The 14,487-nt window shown below is 39.6% G+C and overlaps 2 protein-coding genes across 4 annotated transcripts in view; one reads left to right on the forward strand and one right to left on the reverse strand.

The window, feature by feature from the left end:
• Window positions 1-5,319, forward strand: part of leng8 (leukocyte receptor cluster (LRC) member 8) — an 11,276-nt gene extending 5,957 nt beyond the window's left edge. Inside the window, exons 11-15 of the mRNA XM_010788510.1 lie at window positions 273-374; window positions 490-558; window positions 651-780; window positions 1,034-1,241; window positions 1,330-5,319. Coding sequence (XP_010786812.1) covers window positions 273-374; window positions 490-558; window positions 651-780; window positions 1,034-1,241; window positions 1,330-1,492 — 672 coding nt within the window. The 3' untranslated portion in view covers window positions 1,493-5,319. The remainder of the gene's footprint in view (window positions 1-272; window positions 375-489; window positions 559-650; window positions 781-1,033; window positions 1,242-1,329) is intronic.
• The window catches only part of rbfox1l (RNA binding fox-1 homolog 1, like), an 18,897-nt gene extending 4,553 nt beyond the window's left edge, over window positions 1-14,344 (reverse strand). Inside the window, exons 1-3 of one of the 3 annotated variants that reach the window (XR_799988.1) lie at window positions 13,802-14,344; window positions 9,115-9,348; window positions 7,408-7,532 (exon numbers count right to left, since the gene is read on the reverse strand). Coding sequence is in view for 2 of the 3 variants with exons in the window: in XM_010788508.1 (XP_010786810.1) it covers window positions 7,524-7,532; window positions 9,115-9,348; window positions 13,802-13,888 (330 nt within the window). In the remaining variant the exon portion in view is untranslated. Of the gene's footprint in view, window positions 1-5,761; window positions 7,533-9,114; window positions 9,349-10,232; window positions 10,477-13,801 lie in introns of those variants that run through there. The other 2 variants (XM_010788508.1, XM_010788509.1) reach the window with 2 other exon arrangements.
• Between the last annotated feature and the right edge of the window lie 143 nt (window positions 14,345-14,487).

The raw sequence follows: 14,487 nt of genomic DNA on the forward strand, positions 1-14,487 counted from the left end.
ATAGTAAAGTGAGTCGCTAATGTAACCGGTTAAAACTCAAAGTGGCGATGAGGTCTTAAAATGTATGAAAAGGGTCTTAAAGAAGGTCTTAAAAGGAATTCCATTTGACTTCAGGATTCCTGCATATACCCTGTTTTACAATGCATAAAAAAGGGTGAAGATCGAGATGACATGATGAAGCTTTTATATTATATAGTATATTTATGTCTCCATCTACACCACCAAAGATCACGATCCACACCTTACCTGTTTCTGAACTTGTTTGTATCCAGGTCCTGAGGAGATCTCTGCTGGCTGTGAAACTCCACTGGAAAACCCACCAGGAGTACACGTATGCCTGTGAACAGATGAAGTCCATACGACAGGACCTCACGGTCAGTTTGCAGCAAGTCTTTCATTTCTACCCCTGTCTTAGTATTTGTACAATGTTATCCTCCGTCTGTGCTTTTTGTCACGGTTATCTAAATGGGTTTTTATTTTCCCCAAAAGGTCCAAGGAGTTCGTACTGAATTCACAGTGGAAGTGTACGAGTGTCATGCACGCATTGCTCTGGAAAAGGTCAGTCTGTTTTATTTTCTATACGTTTTGCGGTAGTTAAAAATTGATAACAGTACATTTTATAATAATGACCGAATGTTAATTGTCTCCAGGGAGACCATGAAGAGTTCAACCAGTGCCAGACCCAGCTGAAGGCCCTGTATAAGGACAACCCGTCAGAGAACATTGGAGAGTTTACAGCATATAGATTGCTGTATTACATCTTCACCAAAAACTCTGGAGGTACGCTCACACTGATGGCGTTAAATCAGAATATGGCAATATCCCAAATGATATGACATTTATCCAACAGGAGTGAAATAATATTGTTCCAAGGCCATGTGTACAGCCAAGCGTGAATATTTTCAGTAGAAGGTCATAAACATTTTGTGCATGTAAAGATGTAAAGTCACTGTTCACATGTTATAAACAGCTTACATACATTCTTATCTCTTCCCTTCATATTTAAACGTTGGCCAATCATTGCCCCCTCCAGATCTGACCACTGAGTTGGTGTACCTGACCCCGGCCCTGCGGGCAGATGTGTGTGTGGCTCATGCTCTTGCACTCCGCGCTGCCTGGGCATTAGGAAACTATCACCGTTTCTTTAAGCTCTACAAAGAAGCCCCGCGCATGGCTTCATACCTCATTGACAAGTTTGTTGAGAGGGAGAGAATGATTGCACTTCGGGCTATGGTAAAAACGTAAGTGAAGGTCCAGAAAGAGTTATTTTCACATTTTAGTTCTCCATGAATGATGAGTTCCTGATTTCTCGGTTTCCTTTGTCCGCAGGTTCAGGCCCGACTTGCTCGTGGAGTATGTGCGCTCCAATCTGGGCTTCTCTTGTTTAGACTCCTGTGTGACCTTTCTCACTGCGCATGGTGTCACTTTCTACCCCGGTGACCCTGAAAAGATAGACTGCAAAACCAGTTCAGCCGCTTTGGCTGCCTCCTGAGGGGGTGGGGGGGAACACCATAAAGGGAGAAGTTAGGGGACCATAATGGAGCTTCACATATACAATGCACTGCACTTGAGACACATCAGCCTTTTCAGATAGAGTTAGCAAACTACAGAAGACCCACATAGAAAGATTCATGAATACTCTTAGATTCAGATTACAGATGTTGTTGGATAGGAACTGCTTTACATTAGGAGTGGGGAGTTTAGATCTGGGGTACACGTGTAGTGTCAGCAAAGAGAGTCAAAAGTCAATAGAACAACTCAGTGAGGCCCCCCCCCATGATTCCTGTTCCCTAGCGACCCTCAGATGTCAAAGCTAACAGTGTTCTGTTATGTGTTTTCCTTCCTCAAGTCAACAGCTTCAAGACCTGAAGATTCAAGCCTTGTAAACCAAAAGGGAAATACAAACAGCTGCCAGCCCTTCATCCTGCTCTCTCCTGTTTGAATAGAAGTCCACAGATTCAGATCACCCTTACACATTCCTCCTAAAGACTGTGATAAAACGCATGAGAGAAGGCGCCCGCCGCGTGTCTGAAGGAAGATGAGGTGGTTTGTATGTCCTGCACCGGTTGCCCCAAAGGTATCAGATGGCCGCGCATCATCCTGTTCTTCATCCTGATCAAAAGGCCAGTGAGAGCAATGAACTTAAGTCTTAAGTCTTGTTCCTGATTTGAATTAAGTTCTATTAATTCAATGATCCGGTCAAGAAATGGTTGGCCAGCTTTTGGGAGAAAGTCTGAACGTGATGACCATTGACTTTGTGTATGATCAAGGAATCAGGCAAGTGTTCTTCATCAGGGTGGTTTCCTCCAAGCTGAGCTCCATCTCCAGAATGAAAGCAGCCAGAAGCAGAGAGGGAGTCTGCCTCCAGCGGACGTCCTGCCAGTACCTGGAATCCAGCAGACCCCGGCCAACAGAAAAGTGATGAAGCCCCTCTGACCTCCACGTTGGCGTTCTTAACCTCACCAGCTGTTAATCAACAGAAAAGCTGCCATCTTTTAAATACAGCCAAAGGGGAATTCTGCGTGGTGAGCTTCAGCGAGAACCTGCTGCCTCTTCCAGAAACTACGAGCGGTTTGTATGATCTGTGTGCACGGCTGGTAAGCTAAAGGGACTCTCTGGGAGGAGGAGGAGGAGGAGGAGGAAGAGGACGGCACGGCTGAGATGCTGCCTCACTTTTCTTCTGTGTTGAATTTCTTCCATCCTTTGTTTTGGCAGTCGTGGCCCAGTACAAGAATTATGGAGCAGCAAAGCAGATTTTTATAATAAGCAGTTTAATGTTGAATTAAGTATGATACAATTTGACTAAACCCTAAAATGCCAGAATGGCACCAGTTAGAGCCGACGTGTTTACTGCACATTAACCTGTGCTATCTGAAGGTCATATGGTTGAGTATTAAATTACTGTCTAGATCAGATGTACACTCTTATCAACAAAGGACATGCGAGTTGAGTCAAGATGCTTTATGTCCATTTTCCCAGTTGACAAGTAATTAATAAATAAAAAGAGAAATAAAGGACTATTTACCCTCGGTACAGGACAGGACTAGAAGTATTTCTGATGTGATTGTGGTCCATTAGTCTTGAGGCTTGTGCTGTCCAGGACCTAAAATACTATTGGTGGAGGAGCACACTATTTTAGGTGATAATTGGTATTAAAAATGAGGTATTAGACAGTTCCAAATTGTTTAATAAATGTACACCTATAACAACAACACATTAGCTCCATGTTCACTTGGTTTGTTTTCCACCAGATCCTATAATGTAAGGACTCCTAGATAATGATAGTGTACAAATTTGAAGAAAATAAACGGGTCGTTTTGTTTATTTGAACAGTATTAATTGCTGCTGTAGAAATATTAACCCATTTCAGACTGAGGGGTAACTAAGCAGAACTTGAGTGGATGCAGGCTTGCTGTACATGTGTATTTGTCAACAGTTTATTTTTGTAAATATTGTATGATATTGCTGTGATTTATTTCCAACTAGTGCATAGTGTCGTTTTTTTTCCCCTCACACGGGTAAGTGTGATTCTCTTTTGTTTTCTTCTGGGTTTTGCAGAACTCTTTGACCATATGTAAATATGTAAACTAAAATGCAGATAGATCTGGGTGACGTTGTCAGGATGTAGAGGGGTCGATGATTTCCCCAGTACAGCCTGAAAACATTCAAACAGGCATTGTGGCAATATTTGATGCTCAGTTTTGAGTGACATGACCAGTCCCATTTTATTCAGGCAAAGCTCCTGTTGCCTCGATTGTATCATTGGCCTTTTTGTGGCAGTAAAGCTTGGCAGGTAGTTCCATGCAAAGCTGATATCTTCTCAGTGATGAACACAAAATGTTTAAGTCTTCAACCAATTTCCATCAGGTTGACAAAATGTTCTTGTAAACACTGGACCGTTATTTGTCTGTCAAACTTCACTGTTGACCATTTCAGCAAACAATTTGTAATGACAACAATCTCAACATGTTTTCTTTCTTTCCCCTTCATTTACCTGATCCCCTGTCCTCTTCACTGCCCCCCCCCNCCCACCCCACCCACACCACCAGCCCTCTCCTCCTTCAGCTCGCAGCACTGCTCACAGCAGGAGCTCATGGAGAGAGGATAGTGACGCCAGCCGGAGAGAGTGAGCATCCCAGTCTTGGTTTGACCCGCTCAAGTTGAAGCGTCACAGCTGATGAGATACATGGGAGCCTCATGATGAAATGTGGAAAATGTTGATGCTGCTGCTAATGTGATTTGCTGCTAACCCAAATATTGAAAATGTTTTTCTGTGCAATATGATGCCTGTTAAGTTTTGAGAAAACAATGCCTGAGGATTTACAAAGACCCCTTTTTACTGTTTGTCCAGATACATTTTGAATATTTCGCCTACATGTGTTTGCTGGTAAATTAGTCATAATTTGGTATTAGTTTTTTTAAATTCCTACTTATTATTAATCGCGAATTCTTTTGGATAATGTTTGCTCAGTTTTAGATTTGTCATTTTTAAATGCCTAAAAAAAAATGTGTCTGGACATTCCCGAACTTATCACTCATGAAATCACCGACAGTTAGTAACATTTCTCTCAGTATGCAGTCTTATTCAGGCAAGCTTCATATGACAAGTGGCACGTCCTCCCAAAAAAAGACTTTGGTTTCTTCTCATGTGAATGAGTTGAACGACAGTTAACATTTCTTTAAACATGATTGATGTGTGCACCTCTCAGGTTTTCAGCATTGATACAGTCCACGATGTTTACTTTGTTTATTTTGCCTTTTTTAGTAGACAATTCCACCCAGGAACTAACAATACACATTTTCATTTTGGATGTTTTGTTTGTTTTTCCTCCCAGTTGCCTGAGTCATGTTTTCAGTATTTTTTGCTCCCATGTTACTGTATACCTCCCATCAGTCTTTGTAACTCCTTCCTTGATATTTAATGGAAGAACTTCCCATGTCCCTCACCTCTGCTGTGTTCATCTCCGGCCATTCCCTCTGAACTAGTCTCTTCTCTGTTCTCACTTTCTCTTAACTCCTCTCCCTGCATGCTGTCCTCTCCTCTGCTACAGATCTCTAACCAGTATTTGTTCTCTTCTCATTCTTATCTGTTCCTTTTATGCTTGTGACCGTTTGCCATGAGCATTTAGTCACTCTCACTAGTAAGTATTGTATTGCGTCTGCAATGCTTTGATAGTTTATGTTGCGGCTCCCTAACAACTGAATCAGAAGGTTTCTCTGCAACGCCTCTCCATTTACAGATCCAACTTGAACTGCCATTTTGTAAATCTTGTGTATATATATTTTTGAAAAAAATAAATAAACTTCAAGAATAAATGACATCCAGTGTAATTGTTTTTTTTAAACATGTAATGCATTCATTTAGATAAATGGATACAACAAAAACACAAGTTAAAACGACAGAGTTTGGCATGGACGTTTTATTGTGAGTGACAGGCACCTGTGACACGAGCTGGATAATTGAGTTTCCTTCACTTTCTGCCTTTACACAGCTTTGTTTGACATTTTCACTTCAGCAAACACATTCGAGCTGCAAGAAGATGTCAAAGTGAATTGAATGGAGTTAATGGAAAATAAAGTTGGAGTTTTATGGTGAAAAAATATTTAGAAAGCTTAAATGACAGAAAAAGAAGAGTAGAGCAGTAACTAAATGTTAATAATATATACATGCAGATGGGCTAAAAACGAAAGAAAGAGAATTCAACAAATAGGAAAAGCAGGAGAAATAGTTTTAAAGCATTACTTTTTATACATATAGTGCCTCGAAGGATGGAAATAAATTAAACCAAGACATTTCTGTATTAACCTCCAATGAAATCCTGATCAAAATTAAGCCCCGTATAATACCAAGGTCGGCAAAACACATCTTGTAGAGAGAAAAAGGGGGAGAGGGGGGGAGAAATGAAACAGAACCTGGACAGCAAGAGACTTTGTTTCAAAGAAAAAGAAAAAGAAACTATAAAGAGCAATATGAAAGAGAAAGGATCTAATGAAGGGCTACAGCTCAGAATTATATAAATCAACTCAGAAGACAGAAAGCACTAAGTACGACAAGGAAAAAGCTAAATACAAGAAAGTAAAGCCAGACCTGCACAGTGCAGAGGAGCAGAACAATATGCATGCAAAGAGAGAGAAAGTCATTAGCAAAGGTTTGAGTCACTCAGAGGAAAGTTAAAAAGTAGAGATAGAAGATGATTGAAATATAAATCAATATTATACTGATAAAACGAAATCTACTAATAAAGAAGTCAAATCTGTTAATTTAGGTCAGAAAATAGATTAGATAGAAGGAGAAGTTTCATGAGCATATCTATATATAGGACAGAAGAAAAAAGAAAGAGTAAGACTAGCAGAAATGTCAGTTGGTAAAAAGCTTTATAATTAGAAAGTAGAAGCAGGAAACAAAGTGCAAGAAACAAAAGGAAAGAGGCTGCTTTAGGATTTGTGTTGTGACAATGATCAAGGATCAAGTCTTCTTTGGTATCAGAGCAGCGGAGAAGGACACAGTAAAGAATAAGAGATGGAATAAAAAAAGAATGGAAAATCTTACAAATCAATAAAGGACAGAATAGGAAAAGAGAGAGAAAATATTTTTTATTTCGAGGTAAACATCAAACACAGCAGAAAAGAGTGCAACGGAAACAAAGAGTAGGCCAAGGAGGAACTATCAATACAAACCAAGAATTCATTCAACAGTTCAGAGGAAGGGACGACAGTAAAGAGTGAAATAAGGATAATTTAGACAAGGGAGAAGAAGGGGGAACCTGAACTCTAACACTGAGCAGACTGGTCTGGTTCTAATCTGTCTTTGTGTAATAAAGCCAACAGCAGAACACTGCTTCTTACCGCAGCTCCCACAGTTGAACACGAGTATAACTGTGAGAATGTTTAGAAAAACAAACCTTCCCTGGGTGAGCAAAGGAGAAAAAGGGCTCTTTGTGTAGTGAGGTACGGAGCCACAGAAACTAAACTATGTAAAATCAGCATTTACAGGAAGAAAAGTAAAGAGAGAGAAAGCTCTGCAGAGTCAAATATCACACACAGAAAGGGATACAGGATTTATAATGAAAGCAGTATTAAAAGCTGAAAATGAATGAGAGGTAGATTGTTAGAAAGACAAAAAAAGGAAAGAAAATGAAAGTCCAACTAGACCCCAACAAACATTACTTATCTGCTTGTAATAATCAAACCAGTGTCACAGCTGGGTCTGTAACTGAACCATGTAGATGAGTTACCTCACTCATATGCTCACACGCACACACACACACACACACACACACACACACACACACACACACACACACAAACACACACACACAGAGACAGGCTAAATGGGGAGACAGGGATACAGGGAGGGGGAGGGGGGGTGGTGGTGTCATTTCACGATGCAGAACTGTGTTTCTGGACCTGAGCGATATTTCAGAGGGGGAAAGGGGGTCATCTGGTCAGCCTCCCCCTTTGACCCCCTCCCTCCATGGCGGCGTCTCAACTTTTCCCCGAAATTCAGCACGGACCCGAGTATATCAGGGGCTCTAGTAATAAAATATATAGATGGGGCCAAAACATTTATGAGAGGAGGAAGAGAGATCAAACTAAAGCCCTCTGACCGTGTCATGGTGGAGGTTTTCAAGCCTGAAGGAAATGTTATTAGTGGATGTCAAAGGTTTACTGCACTGCAAAAGTAATGACACACATTTATGACTAAATGGAGCCATACAAATCTATTGTGTTCTAAAAATTGAAAATCAACCTGTTAATTGAGAACAAAAATTCACACGTGTTTCCAGAAATGAGTGCCTGTGCTAACTTGTTTACAGAACAACAAAAATGCAAATATTTATACATTATATAGAATCTCCACAGCATTACAACAACAAATAAATACCACAATATACTTTTTTAAACAACAATAATTTCACAAAAAGACAACACAAGTCAGCTTTAAAATATTACAAATTATTCATTTGGCAAGCATCAGTTAGCTGAAGGGTCAAGCACAATGTGTAAAAAAGTGTTTTCTCTTTAGAACCAAACTCTTATATATACACTGCACTCACAATTATGGCATGCTAACATGCCACATCGTAGTTTATCATGTTATCATGGTATGTATAACATATACACTTGAGGCTGTACTGACTGTTGGAGAGTCAGAGGATCATTAGGGTTAATCCTCTAGGGACCTTTAACATCAGTATCAGATTTCACAGCAATCCATCAAATAGGTGATAAGATATTTCACTCAAAAGCTAAATTGTTAACCTCACCTGGGACTCATTCATTTAGTTTCACTGCAATCCAGGGAATAGCTTTTAAGTTATTTATGTATAGACAAATAGTTGGACCAGCAAACAGAGGTTCATTCATACAATGCCACCAGCATGTTTAAAAATAGACTATGTAAGTTGCTGCACTACAATTAGGAATTCGATTTTAGTACATATTGGGAACAAGTTTATTTATTAAGGAAATATATTTAAATAATTTCACTGAACTGGAATATTTGTTTACTTAGTTTAACAAAAATAAACACAGTAACATAAAAATGGCCTGTTGAGAAAACTTTTTTACAGTGAGACAAACTGTTGAATTTTCAAAACAAAAATAGACATCTTAACTTAACATAGGACCTATTTCTTTCCTTCTTTTACAATTATATTTCAATTCACACCAAAACATAACACTCCACTGTTGAAACAGTAAAACATTTGAAGCCCTCTAAGAAAATCTCTTTATAGAAAGTGTACGTTATGTGATCCTCTGAATACTTAACTGTTCATATCATCACAAAATGTCACAGCCATAATGTTGAAAGGTGATCTGTTTTATTGCCTGCTAAATGAGACGCTTAGAAGATGGAGAAGTGGGGATTTATTTTCATCAACAAATCCCCATTCAGCTGCCCCCCATCACTTTGAGTGTGACAGCATTCCCGTACATGGACACAAAAGTGCAAGTGGGGCTCTAATTATAGAAGAAACTATATCTGTCCATGTTCCCCTGATGGGACATAAGGATGTTCTACCTGAAGCAGCAGGGCTACTTATCACATTAACTCACTGAAGATCAGATTTGATTGGGACTGCTTGTCGTGAATTCACAAACTGTTCTTACCGCGTGGCTGGACGTCAGAACCTCGGCCCCCTCGAGCTGGGGCCCCTGGTAGATTCTGAGCTGGGGGTGTTCAGCGTACTCTGAGCCGGGGTGTGCAGAGGTGAATTCAAGAGGCAGTCTGCCCGCAGATGTGGGTGGACACTGCCCTGGGGGGGGGTATGAGGGAGGAGGGGCGTAGACCTGGGACAGGTTGGGGTCCCCGCTGCCAGGGCCGGCCTCCTGACCGGGGCCTCCCTGCAGGAAGAGAGAGAGAGAGGGATCAGCACCACAAGATATTAAATGTCAGAGGTGTAAACAAACAGACCGTCATGCGTCTGTTCTCCGGCTCTCACAGGAATGATCTGTTGTCAGTTTGAATACGACGACACAAACATCAGATAAACACAAAGCCCTCAAAGTATGGAAATCACAAAACAAACATCTAACCTATTAACGTCTGAGAGCTTGTTTGAACCTTTAAATACAAAAAAATAAAAAGCAGATAAAACTGACAGTGTTGTAGATTAATTAATATGCATGCCAAGTACACTTTGAGAGACTTGAACATTTTAGCTGTTTTTTACTTTTGAATCAACTGCATTTTCTTTCCTAACCCCACCTTTAAGTTACACAGCAGTGTTCCTTCTCTATCACCTACATTACAGTGATATTAATGCATAGTTACAAAAGACTAAGTAAATGTGAATGACCCTGAAATTGGCAATTCTGCATAGTAGGAACCATTACCACAAGCACATTTTGATTTGAATTGTTATGTAATTTTACTCAATACATTTAGATTGCAGGACTTTTACTTCTAACTGTCAAATATTATTGATTTTAATAAATAAGCACAAAAGTCCAAATGTTCCTTGTTCTAGTTTCTCAATAAATTATAAAGGTATATTTAGTGTTAAGGTTTGAAAGAGTGAAACCATGAGTCAGAGTCACATCAAAAGAGCACTACGATGATTTAAATCAAATCACAAAGTAATTACTATAAACTCCATTGAGTCAGAAATAGAAAGAGTTCAGCTGAGAAATGTAAATTAAAACAGATTAGAGAAACAAAAGTTCATCCTCCTACAGCAATGATCCAAGTGAATAATTCAGGTAAGGAGCTAAAAGCATTGTCTTACCCTGTCAGTGCATTCCTTGCTCTCTGGTGCATTGTCCAACAACTGCTGCATGTTTTAATGTCAGCTAACAACCCGCCTACCGCACCAAAAGCTCTGTTCATCCACCAATCACATCAAATGATCGCCAGAACAAAAAGGCACCAGGAGCCCACACCAGCTGTGGTCATCTGTACCTGTCAATCACCTCATCCCCCACCCACCATCACACACACACACACACACACACACACACACACACACACACACACACACACACACACACACACACACACACACACCACATGGGATATACCTGGATGTAAATGCTCCTACAGTTCCAAGACAGTATATCATTGTAAAGGTCGACTCTAAGAATATCGTGTTTAGGAAGCTAACATGGTATTATTACGGTTCCAACATCACTTTTAAATAATATATAGGCTACCGCAATACCGCTTAAAAAATAGCTCTTATATTATTTTTCCAAAAATATTTCTGACTACAAGCTAAAATATTAAAGATTTTAAGAGAATCATAATAAAAGATATGTAGGACAAAAAGTACATGTAATCCAGTGCTGTATTCATACACTTTTACATGCAAGATTCAGACAAAAAATCCACACACTTTATTAGATTCAGAAAAGGTAAAAGGTGAAAAACGTTTTCAAGTTTTGGAGAAGAATACAATCCTTAAAAATCGAATCCTGGAAATACAAAAAATCATTCAAGTCTTAAATCTCTTAAATTAAGTCCTTAAGTAAGTCCTTAAGTCCTTACTGTACATATGAAGCTAGAGGTAATAGCTGGTTAGCTTAGCTTAGCATAAGGACTGAAAACGAATATATACTGACATAACTTTTATCTTTGTGTTTCCTTACATGCAAAGGTTTGTCAGCCAGCTTTAGGACTTTAGGTTTTACTTTAATGAATAACTCCTTTCAATGACATTTAATAAACTCTTAAATATCTCTACCAGCTGTTGCACTCAAAATAAGAAGATACAGGGACAATGAAAAAGGAATTTGATAAAGCAGGGTTGAATTTGGACACGCGTAACTCAAGCAAAGTTTTCAAACTACATAAACTAAATGCTATTGTCCTAAACATCAGACCCCTATGATGTTTTCTGTTGTAAATACCAACTTTTGCCATCCAACAGAATAAATAAGTAGGCCATGAGTTGTTCAGAGTCTCTCTCGGTGGAAACCACAGCCAACAGCTATCAGACTCTGTCAGGCACAGCTGTGCTTTGAGCTAAGAGTTAACATCAGCATTCTAACAAAATCACAATTCCATTTAAAATGCAGCTGTTAATCAGGCATGATGTTTACTTTGTTTACCATCTTGGATTAGCCAGATAGCCGGCTAACATTTGCTAATAAGAAATAAGTTCATGTTGTGATGCTAATGTCAAAGTTAGGGGACTACATATGGCATTATCCTTGGGTAAAATACATGTCTGTATTCAATTTCACAGAAATCCAACCCATGAGATATTTAAGTTCTTGTTGCCAATCTGTCTACTCATGGAGAATTCAGTAAAATAAGGGATTCTTTGGTGTTAGGTACACATTCCTGCTGCAACATGTTTCCAAACACGTCAACACTAACATTTGTCTGTTTTGTGTCCCATTTATCTGATTAGACAACCAAACTCTGACTGCCAGGTTTCTCTACTCACAGATACTAAAGTGACAGATGAGAGGACAATCTGTTAGATATCACTGCAAGTTTATTTAATTTCCCCCCATAGAAAGTAACCACCACTGTGCCAGATTCAATATCACAGTGTCAGCAGGCGTGCATACAGACACAGTGTTCCCCCGCTCCTCCTTACAGGCTTTTTCTGTTTAACATGTGTTCTCCTTTCTTCTCGTCTCCCTCCTCAGCTGTCACTTGGGGGTCAGAGGTCAACAGCTATGAGCCAGGTGCATGCTGGGACAGCTGCCACAGGATTTACACACAGACGACACTAAACTGCAGATGTGGCCTTTTAGTGCCGGCCAAGTTACAAATGTTTGTGAACAGGATGTTTATTCAATTAAACTAAGGGTTCCTTTTTCAACACAATCGTTCTCTACGTCCTGCTTTCTGCTATTTAGGTTTCCATAATATTCAAAGCATTTGTGCAATAATCAGGAAATGTATATAGAATAAGGAAATGCTTAAATGATTATAGTATTTGGATAAACCCGTCGTGCAGCCCAAATAATTGTTTTGCTAGTATTCTTCCAATAAAAGTGATAAAGGAGTAGCTACACATATTGTATAACAGACAGTCAGCGTTTAGACTGCTTTGGAAAAGTTAGTATTCCATTCCTCAGGTTTCGAATCTCTTTTTTTTCCCTTACAAGCACCCATCTAAATGTTCCTTTTTTTAAACTAGATGTGATTTATTCTTCTAATAAAGCTAAATACTCCAAATGTAAAAGGCACAACAGGCAGGTTTCACACCGTTTTAAATAGAGTCGAGTGAAGAAAACAAGACAGGTGACAGAATCTCCTCCTGTGATTATCTGCTCAGAAGAGGAGGCTAAAAATACAGCTGGTGTGAAGCACAGAGACAAGGTAGAGAGATACCAGATGCATTGTGGCATTAATGGCATGTCAGGGACGCTTAGACACACACACACACACACACACACACACACACACACACACACACACACACACACACACACACACACACACACACACACACACACACACACACACACACACACACACACACACACACACACACACACACTGCTGGCATCACTTCACTGAGACCCGTGGACTAAAGATAACCCCAAATGTGTCCTAACTATTTAACGTATGGGATCTTTCGTAATCAGTGTGCTTCTCCAGCTCCCTTCAGGCCTCGTTGATTTGTCATTCCTCTAATCTTTTCTGTGCACAACACGATTAGTCCCTATTGAGCAACACAACACTAACACCAAATTAGATGTAAGATTGGACTTATTTATCAAGGAAATAAGGGCCCTTTGGTTTCTTCTGCAGTATTACATTTTTAACTCTTCACTGGGGATGCTATCTTGATGGTTTGTTGGCAGCACCGACATTCATTTCTAACTTATAACAAAGAAAACAAAGCTCTGAAGTTGTTTTCACAGCTATATATATTTACAAATATTTTTAAATATTTGTACTATCTTCCCTTCATAACTGTTTAACAGGTTTGTATACACTGTCAGGATTTTCCAATGACAATAAAGTGATTATTGAGTGGCAAAAAAACAATTGATACAGCTTTTTAAATGTGAACATTTGTTAGTGTATTTAATTCCTTTGTCCTTTTATAATGCTAACAACATTTTGGTAACATTTTCTGACATTTGACCAACTATATGATAAATCGAGAAAATGATCTGCAAATTAAACAGTCGTGAAAGTAATCGCAATTGTTGCAGCCCTTAACTCATTCAAAATGGATTTCAATCATATTATCACTTCTAATCTTTTATGTTCCACTTCTGAACCCTGAGTCACCGTAATAAGACTTAACAGAAAGGACATTGAATGAAGACAAACATGACCGAAAATAGGAGGTTTTACGATTTAATTAACAAATGAAGGAGGGTTTACCTGAACTAGGCTGGGGTAGCATGTGGCTGCCTGTGGGTAGACAGGAAGTCCATAGGGCTGGAGAATCACAGTGGGCGAGGAGAGCATGGCACAAAAACCACGCACAAGGAGACAGGGAACAGTGGAAGATAGGAAAAAAGGAGCAGGAGAGTTGGGGAAAATACAAAGTTGGATACGCTCACAGGAGAGCAGGGAATCAGACTGGAGAAGAAAATAGAGGAAACAATCCCAACAGGAAAAACAGAAGATCCAAAAGGGCGAGGGGAAAGAAGATTAAGACTCTATTTAACCTCACAGATTATTCGAAGAAGAAAAAGGCAAAGAAAGTCCACAAAATGACCGGTGTCCTGTCCAGAAAAGACAGGATATAGGGCTGTGAAAGAGAAAGCAAGTGAGCCTCTGTGTGTCCATCAGTTGATCGTGCAGCCTGACAGACAGAAACACATGCTCAGGGTCCCATTTCAGAGTTTTATAAATAGTCGACCATGTCCTTCTCTCTGAGTTTACCACCTTACCACCCTCACTCTTACACATGTTGTCATGCAAGATCTCCCACCACTTGTTACACATTTTACAATACAAGCAAATTCACCAGAGGTATAGTGAGAGAGAGATCCCCGAAGACAAAGCAAGTCAATTGACTCCTAGTGGACCCTAAAGTTAGGTTCAGTTTCCGTTCAGTTTGA

Source organism: Notothenia coriiceps, unplaced genomic scaffold (assembly GCF_000735185.1).
Source record: "Notothenia coriiceps isolate Sejong01 unplaced genomic scaffold, NC01 NC01_scaffold00031853, whole genome shotgun sequence".
NCBI lineage: Eukaryota > Metazoa > Chordata > Actinopteri > Perciformes > Nototheniidae > Notothenia > Notothenia coriiceps.